We start from the raw sequence: 17,242 nt of genomic DNA on the forward strand, positions 1-17,242 counted from the left end.
TATTGTATTCTCATCTCTGTTTGGTTCTTTACATTTTCCAACTCTTTGTTTAAAACTTCCAAATTCTCTGTTTATCCACTCTACTCCCATGTTCTTTGATCATTTTTATGATCCCTACCCTGAACTCTTTCTTGAGTAGAACTGCATATCTCCACTGTGCTTAGTTTTTCTTCTGGGGTTTTATCTTGTTCCTTTGTTTGGAAAATACTTCTCTGGTGCCTCATTTTGCTGAGTTGTTGTTTTTATTTTTATATATCTGGCAGGTTGGTTACATTTCCCCTCCCTGGAGAAGCGGCCTTTTGTAGGAGACATCCTATGCATCCCAGCAATGCATCCCCTTCTTGTTACCCAAGCTGTATGTCCTCTAGGGGTTCACTCTTTGAGGGCTGCATGGGTCCCTCTGTTGTGGCAGGCTGTGTTGGTAGTTTGGTAGGCTTGATTGGCCCCTGGTTCAGTTGATTCCCAGGCCTTGCCTTGTGTGTGGGGTGCTAACCATTGGTTGGTGGAACCAGGTGATGTGGTGGCTGAATGTGGAACCCAGGAGGCCCGGGACTAGTGCTAGGCACTGGTTGGCAGAGTCAAGGTCCAGCAGACTCTGGGGCTGTTGCCCACCCACTGGTGCGGGAACCCAGGTCCTGGGGCTAGTGTGATCCTACCGGTAGGCAGAGCCAGATCCTGGAATCTAGTCCCGGTGACCAGGGGTCCCTGAGCTGGTGTCAGGTCGCTGGTGGGTGAGGCCCTTTCCTGACATGGTTGAGTGCAGACTCCAGAGCATCCTGAAGTTTGTGTTGGCCTGCTAGTGGTGCAGCCAGGCCCAGCTGGTCCTAGTGCAGGATCTGGCCTGATGGTGGAGTGTCCGGGTCCATTGGCTGTGGAGCTGTGGTTTTCTTGCTGTTGGTGTCTGCTCCCTTGTGGGTAAGACTGGTCTGGAGGGTAGAGCAGACTCCTTGGAATGTGGGACTGTGGCCCAGGCACTGGTGCCTGCCCATGGTGGGGTGGAGCTGGGCCCTATGGTGGGCACAGCCATGTCCAGAGGTGGCTGGGGGCTCAGGGGGTCTCAAGGCAGCCTGATGGTGGGTAGAGCTGTGTCCCCACCCAGTTATTTGCTTGGCCTAAGGTATCCCAGCAGTGGTGCCTATAGGCTGTTGGGCCAGGGTCAGGCTGGGTGCTGGGGCTAATAAGCTGCAGGGAGGATTCCACAATGACTTACCAGCACCAGTGTCCATTTGGTAGAATGAGATCCCAAGACTGGCTGCTGCCAGTGACTATGTCCCTAGGGTGAGCTGCAGTTGCCTCCTGCCTCTCCAGGAGATTCTCTAAGAGCAGCAAGTAGGTCTGACCCAGGCTCCTATATAATCACTGCTCCTGCCCTGGGTCCTGGAGCATGTGAGATTTTCTGTGAGGCGTTTGAGAGTGAAGTCTCTGTTTCCGCCAGCCCTCTGGTACTCCTGAAAGTAAGCCCCTCTTGCCTTTTAAAGCCAAATGCTCTGGGTGCTCATCTTGCCAGTGCAGGACCCTTGGGATGGGGAGCCTGACTTGGGGCTTGGAACCCTCTTTTGGGAGAACCGCTGCAATTGCTATTCTCCCGTTATGTCGGTCCCCCACCTGGGGGTATGGGACTTGGCTATATTGCGACTCCACCACTCCTGCCCGTCTTGCAGTGGTTCCTTCTTTATATTATCTTTAGTTGTAGAAGACCTTTTTGGTAGGTTCTGGACTTTCAACAGTGTCAACTTTGGAAGCTGATTAGAACAAGTCAACTGTAAAAAGACATTTATGAGATAATTACAAATAAGAACATTGACTGGATGTTAGTATGAAGGAATTATTGGTGAATTTTTTAGTGTGAAAATGGCATTATTTTATCTCTTGAAGGTATATATAGATAGGTACAGATGAAATAAGGTATCAGACATTGCCTTAAAATAATTCAGTCATAGGAGTATATGTGGAAAAAGTGAGGGTTGGGTAAGAGATGATACAACACAGTCCATGAGTTGATAATTTTTGAATCTGGGTAATGGGGATGTAGTTCATTATACTATTTTCTCTACTTTATGTGTGTTTAGAATCTTCCACTGAGGGGGAAAAAAAGCAGGTATGAAAAGTACATTGCACATAGCAGCACCTCAATAAAGGATTGTTTCTGTAATCCAACAATGAGCAAACTGCACTTTAGAGAGATTAAGTAGCTTAACCTAAAGACACACAGCGTTGGCAAACACCAGTCTGCTTCTCAGAGAGTCCTATGTGTAGGTAGCCCAGTTGGCAGCTATGATAATCACAAAAGCCACTCACTCAAATTGAATTTTTATTCCAAAGACTGTAATGCGTAGAAAGACAACAGCCAAAACGGAAAACAATTTGCTGAACTGGAAATTAGAAGTAGGTCATTTGCAGGAGAGCAAACAGTGGGTGACAGCCTTGGCACTCTGATACGTTGTAACCAAGAAAGCATAAAAATAACCAATGTCCTGATATACAGTGTGGATGTGCAGCATTTACAGCAAATAACAGGAAGAAAGGAAAGGAAAAAAATCCACAGAATCCCCAAATTCAGAAATTAACATTCACTTAACAACAGAGTGGTGAAGACTTTGGTAGCAAAATTTTCACAATTCTTAAAATGGGAATCTTCAAAAGTACTTCTTTAAGTTCAAAAGCTAAAAAAACTGAAGAGGGAATAGTTACACTGGCTTAGAAGAGCTGCCGCCTGTCACGAAGATGACAATCAATCAGTCCTAGTTCCAAACACAGTGATAACCGGTGAACCTGACGAACCGAAGAGAGAGGCTGACTGGTGGGCACTGATGTCACTGATTGTACGAACACCCTGGATCACTCATCACTAACAGCCAACTCTAACGGCTACTGCTCCTCCTGACTGATGCCAAGGTTGCCTTTCTGCACCTCGAGCTCCTCAGCACTGACCATAGATGGGTCAATAGCCGCATATTTGGTTCCATGGAATTGCAGCAAATGTATCTGCAGAAATGCAGAATAATTATTTTAAACATCACTGTTGTTGTGTATTAATGGTTCCTAGTTCTAAAATTACAGAGTACTGGGGGAATGGGTTAGATAAGGTCAGGGGGTTAAAAGGTACAAACTACTACGTATAAAATAAGCTAGAAGAATATATTGTACAGCACAGGGAATATAGCCAATATTTTATAGTAACTTTAAATGTAGTATAATCTCTAAAAATGTTGAATCACTATATAGAACACCTGAAACTAATATTGTAAATCAACTATACCTCAATAAAAATAAATATATATGCTAAAAAATTAGAGTAGTACATACTAATTAGAAAAATTAGAAAACAGAAAAGTCCAACAATTTTTAAAAACCACAATTTGGGGACTTCCCTGGCAGTAGTGCAGTGGTTAAGCATCTGACTGCCAATGCAGGGGACATGGGTTCAAGCCCTGGTCCGGGAATATCCCACATGCTGTGGAGCAACTAAGCCTGTGTGCCACAACTACTGTGCCTGTGCTCTAGAGCCCGCAAGCCACAACTACTGAGCCCGTGCGCCACAAATACTGAAGCCTGCGTGCCTAGACCCTGTGCTCTGCAACAAGAAAAGCCACCGCAATGAGAAGCCATGCACTACGATGAAGAGTAGCCCCTGCTTGCTGCAACCAGAGAAAGCCTGCATGCAGCAACGAAGACCCAACACAGGCAAAAACCAAAAAGAAACCAAAACCACAAAACCACAATTTGGGATCTTTGTTCCTCACTTAATATGTAGCCAGTCTTTCCAGGTTAACTACAAAGTGTTATTTACATCTTACCATCCTCTGCTGTTCTAGCACCATAAGGGCTATCTCTGGGAATCAAGTGTTTTTGTATTTATGATCCTCTCCTCAGGATTTGTTGCCACACGTGGACAACAGGATCAAAGAACATGACTGGCTTTTTAAGGCTCTTGATATTCTTGTCAAATTGCAAAGCAACCATTTCTCACCACTATTCTAATATCCATTTAGGCAGGTATGAGAAGAAGTGGTGTGTGTTTGTTTGTGTGTGTGTGTTTTAATGCATTAAAATTAGACCAAGAAGTCACTTCATAGGATTCAGATTGACTCCATTTAAGTCTGGTGTCCTGCTCTGGCTGAATTCATTGTGTCCAGGAGCCAAGGTCCCATTGTACCAAACGGCTGCTTCAGTGTGTGAGTTCAGGCCTGTGGTTCTTAGAAAAGGGATAGTGGGCATAGAGTCCCCCAGGTGTCTCTAATATGCTTGAATTCTCCTGTAAGTTACTAATGTAGACCACCTTTATCAAGTCAATGCTTCATTCCTACAGAGAATTCTGTAGTTCTCTTACTTGACCACCAAAAAAAAAAAAACACTTTATGTTCCAAACCAGACTCTGGGTTCAAAGTGCTCTGGGTTCCAACCTAGGACCTACCTGTACATAGAGATTCACCTCTGCACTTCTGCACAGGTATGGGAAATTGCCTCCTGTTTTCAGGTGAGCTCTCCGGGCATTAGGATACAGTTTGTACATTTCTTCTTTAGCTTCAGTTGAAAGTGCACTCTGGTCAAACACCTTTAAAAAAACATGAGGCCCAAACTGTTATTTCAATGTGTTCTTTTCATGTTCAGCAAAGTGCCCCACCCCGCCAAGCATTCCTTTCAAGAGACATGGCTGAACCCTTCTAGAGCCCTCTTGCTCATCCCTGGTGACTCTAACTCCAATGTAAAACATTAATACAGATTTTATTGCCAAATGTCTCCTGCATTGTTTAGCAGAAAAAATTCTACCATGAATTTCCTTTGTCCTCAAACATAGTTAACTAAATTAACAGAATATTAATAGCAATTTTTTTTTTTGGGGGCTGCGTTGGGTCTTTGTTGCTGTGTGGGCTTTCTCTAGTTGAGGCGAGTGGGAGTTACTCTTTGTTGTCATGTGTGGCTTCTCATTGCAGTGGCTTCTCTTGTGGAGCACGGGCTCTAGGCACATGGGCTTCAGCAGTTGTGGCCCACGGGCTCAGGAGTTGTTGCGCATGGGCTTAGTTGCTTTGTGTCATGTGGGAGCTTCCAGGACCAGGGATTGAACTCATGTCCCCTGCATTGGCAGGCGGATTCTTAACCATTGAGCCACCAGGGACGTCCCACGAACAATCGTTGAAAATACCAATTTCAAAAAGATCCCGAAACCCCAAAAGAACTTATTATTAATTTAAAAACAGTTATAGGGACTTCCCTAGTGGCGCAGTGGTTAAGAATCCGCCTGCCAATGCAGGGGACATGGGTTCAAGCCCTGGCCTGGGAAGATCCCACATGTCGCAGAGCAACTAAGCCCATGCGCCACAACTACTGAGCCTGTGCTCCGCAACAAGAGAAGCCACCACAATGAGAAGCCCATGCACCACAAAAAATAGTAGCCCCCACTTGCCACAACTAGGCCTGGGCACAACAATGAAGACTCAGTGCAGCCATGAATAAATAAATTTATTTAAAAAAAGAGAAAAAAATTTTATTAAAAAAATAAAAAGTTATATAAGTAGCGTATGCTCGGTGAAGAAGAATTGAAAGAAAAATTTTTATAGTATAAGTCGAGACCCTTTTCTGGGGGAGCCACTGTCATAAGTTTGGAATATATGACTCTAGAATCTTTCAGTACTCATACAAATTTATGTTTATGCACGTGCAAAAAATTATTCAAAGTAATTTAAAAGAAACAAAAGAACCCATGAAAATAAAAATAGGTGCATCTCCACCTTGCTAAAACTTGTAGACAGTTTTAAGTGACCATGTACCCAAGTGGTGAACACAACTTTGAAAGGGCAGGCAGAGCAAATGCACTGTGAGGACCATATATTTCACTGAGAGTATTGGAAAGCTTGCTCTGTGTCATGGTAAGTGTTGGAATGTAGGAATTATAGTGGAGAATGATAAGTTATTGTACATGTTTGTAATGGATCATTTCCTGATAAAAATCAGTTCTTAAAAATACCATGTTGCTTGCATTTAGGAATAAATCCATTATGAGACAGAACAGTTATATGATTAAAATAAAAAGTCAAAGCCACAGTAAGATACCACTTCACATCCACTAGGGTGGCTACTATCAAAAAAAACAGAAAACAACAAGTGCTGGAGAGGATATGGAGAAGTTGGAAACCTTATGCATTGCTAGTGGGAATGTAAAATGGTACAGCCCCTGTGGAAGACGATAAGGCAGTTCCTCAAAAAGTTAAATATAGAATTACCAAATGATTCAGCAATTCTACTTCTAGGTATGCACTACCCAAAAGAATTGAAAGCAGGAACTCAAATGGGTATTTGTACACCAATTTTCACAATAGCCAAAAGGTGGAAACAACTCAAATATGTCAGTAGATGAGAAGATAAACAAAAGGTGGTATATGCGTACAATGGAGTATAATTCAACCTTAAAAGGGAATGACACTGTAACATGGATGAACCTTGAAAACATTATGCTAAGTAAGTGAAACAAGCCAGATACAAAAGGATAATTATATGATTCCACTTGTATGAGGTACCTAGAATAGGCAAATTCATAGAGAAAAAAAGTAAGATAAAGGTTAGTAGTAGGGACTGGGGGGGAATGGGGAATTATTGTTTAATGGGTACAGAGTTTCAGTTTGGGATGATGGAAAGTTCTGGAGATAACAGTGGCAGTTGGACCACACTGTAAATGTACTTAATGCCACTGCTCTGTACACTTAAAAGTGATTTAAATGGTGAATTTTGTTATGTATATTTCACTACAATTAAAAAATATATAAGAAGCAAGTTTTTGTGTTAGACTTTATGGAATTCTTGATTCTCTGCACTCACGAGGCACCTTCACTTTACTGCCCAGATTTGTAATTTAGGCTAAAGAGCAATCTCTGTTGATGAGAATAGCAAAGCAAACCAAAATGGGTAAGGACTACCATGTTTGTTTAAATTTACTTTGATTTCAATGGTGTTATTCCTGCCAGGAAAAATACAGGATAAGCAATAAAAGATTATTTTGGATTTGATAAAGCTGGGGGGTAAAAAAAAGAAAATCCAAGGCAGTATTTGAAGAGGCACACTGAAAAATCATAAAATAATTATAAGGTGGATCTTGACATATACATATAGAAAAAGCAAAGCATCTATTTTACTTAAAAGAAAACTTACGTCCATGATGGTTACAGGGATGTCCCGAATTTTATGAGGTTCCACATAAGAATTTTGACAATTCAGGGTAAGTCTTGAAGCCAGTTCACTCTGCCCCAAACTTTCCAGCTGCAGCAAGAAACAAAGGTGAATTTTTTAAAAATTAATTTTGTTTTTCACATTTACATTAAATCCACAGATAATATCTGTGCTTAGAAAGGTGGCATTATGTGTGGTGGGGCCAGTATGGTCACCACTGAGGAAACACAGTGTATTTGAGACCATAACTGGGCCTTGCAAGTGGTGACATTTTTCTATTCTGGGCACCTGGCCTTCCACAGCCCTCAACCTGAGCCGACTCTCCCACCAGGTGCCTGTGGGTACCAAGCCAATTCCAGCAGCTCCAAGAGGACAGACAGACATTTAAGTAGAGGCCTCCGAAGAAAAACGTCTATCCCAGTAGTTCCTAAATGCAAGTCCACAGACCTGCTCCGTCACACTTACCTGGGGAGGTGAAAGAGGAGGGGTGAAGTAAAAACACAGATTCCCAGCGCCCTCGGCCAGGGATTCTAGTTCAATGGTCTGGTGTGAGGCCTTAGAATCTGTATTTTTAAAAGCTCCCCCAAGTGATTCTGATGAATTACTTAGCAGCAGGAATATCTGTCTGGATGTAGTAAAGTTAATATGGAAGAACGCTTAACAAATACCTCTAGTACACAGTGAGACACGTATTTCTTCAGGAACCAAGTGGACATGAAAATTCCAAGTACAAGGTGTCCCCACCCCAAGGCCATGATCCTTACCCTGTCCACCATGAAATCAATGGCATCAGCCATCATAGGGTCCACTGGGCCAGATGCAAAGTTTCCAAGAACTATTTTTTTGAGCATAAATGATGGCATCAGCCAAAAGCTGTTAAAAAAAAAAAAAGACCTGATAATTTAAATTTCCAAGACTACACATAAATGGCAAATATTCATTCAACACTGAAGCTTCATATTAGCTAGGTACTTGGGACCTAGAGATTAAAAAAACCCTAGTCCCTTCCTTTAAAGAGCTAGTTTTGAAGCATCTAGTTTTTGTATGCATTTTCTCAAGCTCTGAGTTATGGTTTAATATGATCCAACTTTTGGGGATTTGGAATAATTATAAGCAATATTTCAAAATGCCATTACAGAGGTAGACATTCTGATGATTCCAAGATTTTATTTTCTATTTGGTCTTATTTCCAATGGCTAACCTATTTGCAGTAAAGTGAACACTTACCATATCAACCTTAAGGTTTATATCACCTTTTGATTAAAGATAGATTTCAAAATAGGAAAATCAGAGTTATTATTATACCTCCTATTGCTACTACTGGGTTCAATTGGGCTAATTCAAAGCAACTCAATCTTTATGTATTTCTATATGTGATCTGTCATTAGTATTTACTCCACTAATTACACTGAGAGCCATTATACAGGATAAACATGAATTTCTCTACCCTATGCTGAAAATGACTTATAAAAGGTGTAGACCAGGGACTTCCCTGGTGGTCCAATGGTTAAGACTCCATGCTTCCAATGCAGGGCACGTGGGTTCGATCCCTGGTCAGGGAACTAAGATCCCACAGGCTGCAGCCAAAAAAAAAAAAAAAAAACCACAAAACACGTGCAGACCACCTTCTGATGCATATTCTCAGTGGGCTTCCCTCACAAGGACCAGACAGCCATCTTTCAGTCACCTTCAGTGATCTTTCTAAGTTCTCTACCCCACAGCTCCTTATCTTCTAAAGGTGATGCTGCCTAGGTGTGCTCTGTAGAGGGTGCATCCTCTTGGCTCTGTTTGCCCCTGCAGCCTCTGTGTGGCACATAGTAAGTACTCAGACATTTGATAAAAAGTAGCTGATATGCAAGAGCACAAACAAAGTGGGGGAAGTCTTGGCTTCTGACAATTAAAACAACATGAAGAATCATCAAAAATAATCAATGACTTAGTGTATCATCTGGACATGAAGTATCTCTGTCTGATGTATATAAGAAATTGCTGCATGAATGTTGAGTAAACAACTGAGAAAATATCAGGAGAAATATTTTAAAAATCAGAGTGAATGTTGAGTAGATGTGAAAACCATGAAAACAATGTTTACCTAGAACATTATGTGAAAACCAATCTGATCACACAGGTAGGTTTAGTTACTAGGCTGCTTTTTGGGGTAGAGCCTAGCCTTGCTAGCAATGAAAGAAATATCACGTCAGCTTTAAGGTACCATTAGACATCTATCAAGTTAATTAAAATGATTAAATCAATAAAGGGATGGCTCAGAGGAAACAGGTACCCCACTAGTTGCCCCGCAAAGCATTCCACCATTTCCATCTTTCTAAAAAGCAGACTAACATTGTAAAAGTGTCAAGATGTGCAGAACATCTGCTGACAGACTAAATGCTCTAATCTCTCCCTTTTGGGGAACATATCTCAAGAAAATAACCCAGAAAGGGAAGGAACAAAAGTAATTTATACAAAGATTTACAGTAGAACATGATGAAAAATTGGGGGAAGCCAAAGGCCTTAAAAAACTATAACAGGACTGTGTACACAAAATACTAAGTGGAGCAAGCAGAACACAGTATCAGTTACATATGCACTAAACTGTAAAGGCATGTGAACATATAGTAAACAAAGCTAGACAATGATTTAGAGTAATGGAAACAACTGAATTTAGAAGTCTTTCAATTCTTTTCTTTTCCAAAGGTGATTGTTTCTAATTTTAAGAGCCAGGGTGGTTTCAAAAGACACAAGTATATATGGCCTCTCCCTCCCTAATGCATTGAAAAACCAAAAGCCAACATTTTCAAAATTCCACTGAAAATAAAAAAATGTTGGTTGAATGTTTACATTCTTACCTGTTTGCAGTCCATGTTTGGTTAAAGATAGAAGTGTCACTGAAGGAATTGCAGAGGATGAGAGAATGGACTCTGGGAGATTTGTGAGTGTATTCAGCAAACTTCTGGGCCAAAAAGCCTCCCAAAGAAGCCCCAAAGAGATGAACCTAATTGGAAACAAACACAAGGATCCTAAGAACAATGATCAATCTTGAAGTATCAAAAAAAATTGTTTTAATTATCACCAACCACAGAATACAATGTCATCACCAGTCATTAGACTGAAATATTTACAGCAGTTAGAAGTTTAGGAAATATTGTATTTAAATGCAAAGTCTACACCCTGTCAAGAAAAAATACAACTGTGCATATAAATTACACAAGTTAAAAAATATTATTCATAGATTGCATTAGAAAATTAAACTTCTTTGTAGTTTCTGTTTAAGAAAACTATGATTCGGTAATTCCACTCCTAGGCAGGTACCCAAGAGAACTGAAAACATCTGTCTACACAAAAACTTGTATAAGAATGTTCATAGCAACATTACTCATAATAACTAACCAATGGAAACAAACCAAATGACAAATGGATAAATAAAATGTGTTATATCCATACAATGGGATATTATTTGACAATAAAAAGGAATGAAATATTGACATAATCTGCAACATTGATGAACCCTGAAAGTGTTTATGCTAAGCGAAAAAAGCCAGTCACAAAAGACCACAAATTACATCATTCCATTTACATAAAATATCCAAAATAGGCAAATCCATAGAAACAGGGCTCCAGGGAGGAAGGGTGGGGAGTGACTGCTAAGTATGGGGTTTCTTTTTGGGGTGGAAAAATGTTCAAAAATTGACTGTGGTGATGGTTGTACATACTGTGAATATATTAAAAAACAGTGAATTATACACTTTAAAAGGGTAAACTGTACAGTATGTGAATTCTATCTCAAAAGAGCTGTTATTAAAAAATAAAAGACAACACCAGACTTAACAATGTATCAATAAATGTTGCATTAAAATCACATGTGAGTAATTAGTTTCAAGGGACTCACTTTATCCAACTGTAAATGGTCTAAAAGTTTTCTGAATCCATCACAGAATTCAAGATGGTCCCAATAAACTGGATACTGCAACTAGAATAATAACAATAAATTTAAAATTTATTTTAAAAACTGTAGAGGTAAAATACAACTCATATATATCTGAAAAATTTAGGAATTTCATAATAGCATTTCTCATTTGCTTAATCTCTGCTCCTTATTCAAAATATGTGGAAAATAAGCTCTCATCTTATCCTAAACTTCAAAATTCACATTTTATCTAATAGAACAATTTAACAAATAAAAATAAAAAAGCACACTTTAGTGATATTATGTACACAACAATTTTAATTCACATCAATTTCCTTTCCAAATAGCTAAGAAACTCTGAGGTTCAAGGATGAACAGAGCAGAACCCATTCAAATAAAGAAATTCTGTTTTCCCTTTAAACCAATTTCGTTCTGAATTATGGCTCAGGAGAACAAGAAATAAAATCTGTTCTAAGGAGAGTTTCCTCTCTTTTTGGTAGCATTTCTTTAAGGCAGTATTCAATAAAATTGTTCCTCTACTTTTAATGACTTAGTCATTCTCTCTGATTTCTTGTAGTACTTTTGTTTGTGACCAAAAATTTCAGATGCTTGACCCTAAGTAGCCTATTAATGTTGACAATAATGAAGAAAAAGAAACACAAGTCATTAATTCCTTTCTAGGAGACTCAGGCTTGTCACCTAAGAGTTCCCCTCTCTTTAATACATGTAAAACCCATCTTAAAGGCTTGCTGTTTTAAGCACTTAGATTCATTTTGCCATTGACAAATCACTGGGATAGATACTGCCATGTAAATTATGGGATAATTTCAGATATGATGTAATATGTTACTTTTACTATTAAAATCCCACTTGTGGATAGAATTCCACTTTTCTGAGGCAGGATGGAGAACAGACTCTCCCTAGCTGCAAATTTGAGAATTTGAGTCAGATGACAGCCTAAAAGAAAGGAGATGACATTTTTATGAACCCTTTAATTTAAAAATGTCTGTGCCTTACGGAGTGTAGCAGAGCTGAGGTGTCAAGCACAGCCATTTCACACTAGAAACTCTGGCTTGAAGTACCAGGTGGAAAGCCTCTGCATGCAGGACTCTATGAGCAAGTGAGACTGGAAGCACAAAGGGAAAAAAGAAAGCTGGAGATAAGATGGTGGAGTAGAAGGACTTGAGCTCACCTCCTCTCATGAAAACACCAAAATCACAACTAACTGCTGACAAAAAACACTGGAGCCTACCAAAAAAGATATTCTATACCCAAAGACAAAGAAGCCATAATGAGATGCCCGAGGAACAGAGACCACAAACACAGAAAATTAGACAAAATGAGATGCAGAGAAATATATTCCACATGAAAGAACAAGACAAAACCCCAGAAGAACAACTAAGTGAAGTGGGGATAGGCAAGCTACCTGAAAAAGAATTCAGAGTAATGATAGTAAAGATCTCAGTAAAAGAATGGAGGCACAGATCGAGAAGATACAAGAAATGTTTAAGAAAGAGCTGGGAGGGGGAAGATGGCAGAAGAGTAAGACGCGGAGATCACCTTCCTCCCCACAGATACATCAGAAATACATCTACACGTGGAACAACTACAGAACACCTACTGAACGCTGACAGAAGACCTCAGACTTCCCAAAAGGCAAGAAACTCCCCACGTACCTGGGCAGGGCAAAAGAAAAAAGAATAAACAGAGACAAAAGAATAGGGACGGGACCTGCACCAGTGGGAGGGAGCCGTGAAGGAGGAAAGGTTTCCACACACTAGAAGCCCCTTCGCGGGCGGAGACTGCAGGTGGCGGAGCGGGGGAGCTTCGGGGCCGCGGAGGAGAGCGCAGCAACAGGGGTGCAGAGGGCAAAGCAGAGGGATTTTCGCACAGAGGATCGGGGCCGACCAGCACTCACCAGCCCGAGAGGCTTGTCTGCTCACCCAACGGGGTGGGTGGGGCTGGGAACTGAGGCTCAGGCTTTGGTGGGAGCACAGGGAGAGGACTGGCGGCGTGAACACAGCCTGAAGGGGTTACTGCACCACAGCTAGCCGGAAGGGAGTCCGGGAAAAAGTCTGGACCTGCCGAAGAGGCAAGAGACTTTTTCTTCCCTCTTTGTTTCCTGGTGCGCGAGGAGAGGGGATTAAGAGCGCTGCTTAAAGGAGCTCCAGAGACCAGCGCGAGCCGCAGCTAACAGTGCGGACCCCAGAGACGGGCATGGGACGCTGGGGCTGCTGCTGCCGGCGCCTGTTTGCGAGCACAGGTCACTCTCCACACATCCCTTCCAGGGAGCCTGTGCAGCCTACCACTGCCACGGTCCCGGGATCCAGGGACAACTTCCCCGGGAGAAAGCACGGCACACCTCAGGCTGCTGCAACGTCATGCTGGCTTCTGCCGCCGCAAGCACGCCCCGCACTCCGTACCCCTCCCTCCCCCCGGCCTGAGTGAGCCAGAGACCCGAAGCAGCTGCTCCTTTAACCCCGTCCTGTCTGAGCGAAGAACGGACGCCCTCCAGCGACCTACACGCAGAGGTGGGGCCAAATCCAAAGCTGAGCCCTGGGAGCTGTGAGAACAAAGAAGAGAAAGGGAAATCTCTCCCAGCAACCTCAGGAGCAGCGGATTAAAGCTCCACAATCAACTTGATGTACCCTGCGTCTGTGGAATACCTGAATGGATAATGAATCATCCCAAATTGAGGAGGTGGACTTTGAGAGCAAGATTTATGATTTTTTCCCCTTTTCCTCTTTTTGTGAGTGTGTATGTGTATGCTTCTGTGTGAGATTTTGTCTGTATAGCTTTGAGTCCACCATTTGTCCTAGGGTTCTATCTGTCCGTTTTTTTTTTTCTTTTTAAAAAATTTTTTTTCTTAATAATTATTTCTTATTTTAATAACTTTTATTTTATCTTATTTTATTTTATTTTATGCTGTTTCTTTCTTTCTTTCCCTCTCTCCCTCTCTCTCTCTCTCCCTCTCTCCCTCCCTCTCTCTCTCTCTCTCTCTCTTTCTACTTTTTCTCCCTTTTATTCTGACCCATGTGGTTGAAAGGCTCTTGGTGCTGCAGCCAGGAGTCAGCGGTGTGCCTCTGAGGTGGGAGAGCCAACTTCAGGACACTGATCCACAAGAGACCTCCCAGCTCCACATAATATCAAACGGCGAAAATCTCCCAGAGATCTCCATCTCAACACCAGCACCCAGCTTCACTCAACGACCAGCAAGCTACAGTGCTGGACACCTATGCCAAACAACTAGTAAGACAGGAACACAACCCCACCCATTAGCAGAGAGGTTGCCTAAAATCATAATAAGTCCACAGACACCCCAAAACACACCACCAGACATGGACCTGCCCACAAGAATGACAAAATCCAGCCTCATCCACCAGAACACAGGCACTAGTCCCTTCCACAAGGAAGCCTACACAACCCACAGAACCAACTTTAGCCACTGGGGACAGACACCAAAAACAACGGGAACCTGCAGCCTGAAAAAAGGAGACCCCAAACACAGTAAGATAAGCAAAATGAGAAGACAGAAAAACACACAGCAGATGAAGGAGCAAGATAAAAACCCACCAGACCTAACAAATGAAGAGGAAATAGGCAGTCTACCTGAAAAAGAATTCAGAATAATGGTAGTAAAGATGATCCAAAATCTTGGAAATAGAATAGAGAAAATGCAAGAAACATTTAACAAGGACCTAGAAGAACTAAAGATGAAACAAGCAATGATGAACACACAATGAATGAAATTAAAAATACTCTAGATGGGATCAATAGCAGAATAACTGAGGCAAAAGAACGGATAAGTGACCTGGAAGATAAAATAGTGGAAATAACTACTGCATAGCAGAATAAAGAAAAAAGAATGAAAAGCACTGAGGACAGTCTCAGAGACCTCTGGGACAACATTAAATGTACCAACATTCGAATTATAGGGGTTCCAGAAGAAGAAGAGAAAAAGAAAGGGACTGAGAAAAAATTGAAGAGATTATAGTTGAAAACTTCCCTAATATGGGAAAGGAAATAGTTAATCAAGTCCAGAAAGCACAGAGAGTTCCATACAGGATAAATCCAAGGAGAAACATGCCAAGACACATATTAATAAAACTGTCAAAAATTAAATACAAAGAAAACATATTAAAAGCAGCAAGGGAAAAACAACAAATAACACACAAGGGAAACCCCATAAGGTTAACAGCTGATCTTTCAGCAGAAACTCTGCAAGCCAAAAGGGACTGGCAGGACATATTTGAAGTGATGAAGGAGAAAAACCTACAACCAAGATTACTCTATCCAGCAAGGATCTCATTCAGCTTTGATGGAGAAATTAAAACCTTTACAGACAAGCAAAAGCTGAGAGAATTCAGCACCACCAAACCAGCTTTACAACAAACGTTAAAGGAACTTCTCTAGGCAAGAAACACAAGAGAAGGAAAAGACCTACAATAACAAACCCAAAACAATTAAGAAAATGGGAATAGGAACATACATATCGATAATTACCTTAAATGTAAATGGATTAAATGCTCCCACCAAAAGACACAGACTGGCTGAATGGATACAAAAACAAGACCCATATATATGCTGTCTACAAGAGACCCACTTCAGACCTAGAGACACATACAGACTAAAGGAAGGGGATGGAAAAAGATATTCCATGCAAATGGAAACCAAAAGAAAGCTGGCGTAGCAATTCTCATATCAGACAAAATAGAGTTTAAAATAAAGACTCTTAGAAAAGACAAAGAAGGACACTACATAATGATCAAGGGATCGATCCAGGAAGAAGATATAACAATTGTAAATATTTATGCACCCAACATAGGAGCACCTAAATACATAAAGCAAATACTAACAGCCATAAAAGGGGAAATCGACAGTAACACATTCATAGTAGGGGATTTTAACACCCCACTTTCACCAATGGACAGATCACCCAAAATGAAAGTAAATAAGGAAACACAAGCTTTAAATGATACATTAAACAAGATGGACTTAATTGATATCTATAGGACATTCCATCCAAAAACAACAGAATACACATTTTTCTCAAGTGCTCATGGAACATTCTCCAGGAGAGATCATATCTTGGGTCAAAAATCAAGCCTTGGTAAATTTAAGAAAATTGAAATTGTATCAAGTATCTTTTCTGACCACAATGCTATGAGACTAGACATCAATTACAAACACATGGAGGCTAAACAATACACTACTTAATAATGAAGTGATCACTGGAGAAATCAAAGAGGAAATAAAAAAATACCTAGAAAAAAATGACAATGGAGACACGACGACCCAAAACCTATGGGATGCAGAAAAAGCAGTTCTAAGGGGGAAGTTTATAGCAATAGAATCCCACCTTAAGAAACAGGAAACATCTCGAGTAAACAACCTGACCCTGCACCTAAAGCAATTAGAGAAAGAAGAACAAAAAACCCCCAAAGTTAGCAGAAGGAAAGAAATCATAAAGATCAGATCAGAAATAAATGAAGGAAATGATAGCAAAGATCAATAAAACTAAAAGCTGGTTCTTTGAGAAGACAAACAAAATTGACAAACCATTAGCCAGACTCATTAAGAAAAAAAGGGAGAAGACTCAAATCAATAGAATTAGAAATGAAAAAGGAGAAGTAACAACTGACACTGCAGAAATACAAAAGATCATGAGAGATTACTATAAGCAACTCTATGCCAATAAAATGGACAACCTGGAAGAAATGGACAAATTCTTAGAAATGCACAACCTGCCAAGACTGAATCAGGAAGAAATAGAAAATATGAATAGACCAATCACAAGCACTGAAATTGAAACTGTGATTAAAAATCTTCCAACAAACAAAAGCTCAGGACCAGACGGCTTCACAGGCGAATTCTATCAAACATTTAGAGAAGAGCTAACACCCATCCTTCTCAAACTCTTCCAAATAATTTCAGAGGAAGGAACACTCCCAAACTCATTCTACGAGGCCACCATCACCTTGATACCAAAACCAGGCAAGGATGTCACAAAGAAAGAAAACTACAGGCCAATATCACTGGTGAACATAGATGCAAAAATCCTCAACAAAATACTAGCAAACAGAATCCAACAGCACATTAAAAGGATCATACACCATGATCAAGTGGGGTTTATTCCAGGAATGCAAGGATTCAACAATATACACAAATCAATCAATG

General features: G+C 40.8%; 1 protein-coding gene across 1 annotated transcript in view; it reads right to left on the reverse strand.

Moving 5' to 3' along the window:
- Positions 1-2,310: 2,310 nt before the first annotated feature.
- SPG21 (SPG21 abhydrolase domain containing, maspardin) overlaps positions 2,311-17,242 on the reverse strand; it is a 40,463-nt gene continuing 25,531 nt past the window's right edge. Inside the window, exons 4-9 of the mRNA XM_079699693.1 lie at positions 11,048-11,128; positions 10,008-10,153; positions 7,926-8,034; positions 7,144-7,251; positions 4,415-4,555; positions 2,311-2,985 (exon numbers count right to left, since the gene is read on the reverse strand). Coding sequence (XP_079555819.1) covers positions 2,869-2,985; positions 4,415-4,555; positions 7,144-7,251; positions 7,926-8,034; positions 10,008-10,153; positions 11,048-11,128 — 702 coding nt within the window. The 3' untranslated portion in view covers positions 2,311-2,868. The remainder of the gene's footprint in view (positions 2,986-4,414; positions 4,556-7,143; positions 7,252-7,925; positions 8,035-10,007; positions 10,154-11,047; positions 11,129-17,242) is intronic.

Source organism: Hyperoodon ampullatus, assembly GCF_949752795.1.
Source record: "Hyperoodon ampullatus genome assembly, chromosome: 3".
NCBI classification, from domain to species: Eukaryota; Metazoa; Chordata; class Mammalia; order Artiodactyla; family Ziphiidae; genus Hyperoodon; species Hyperoodon ampullatus.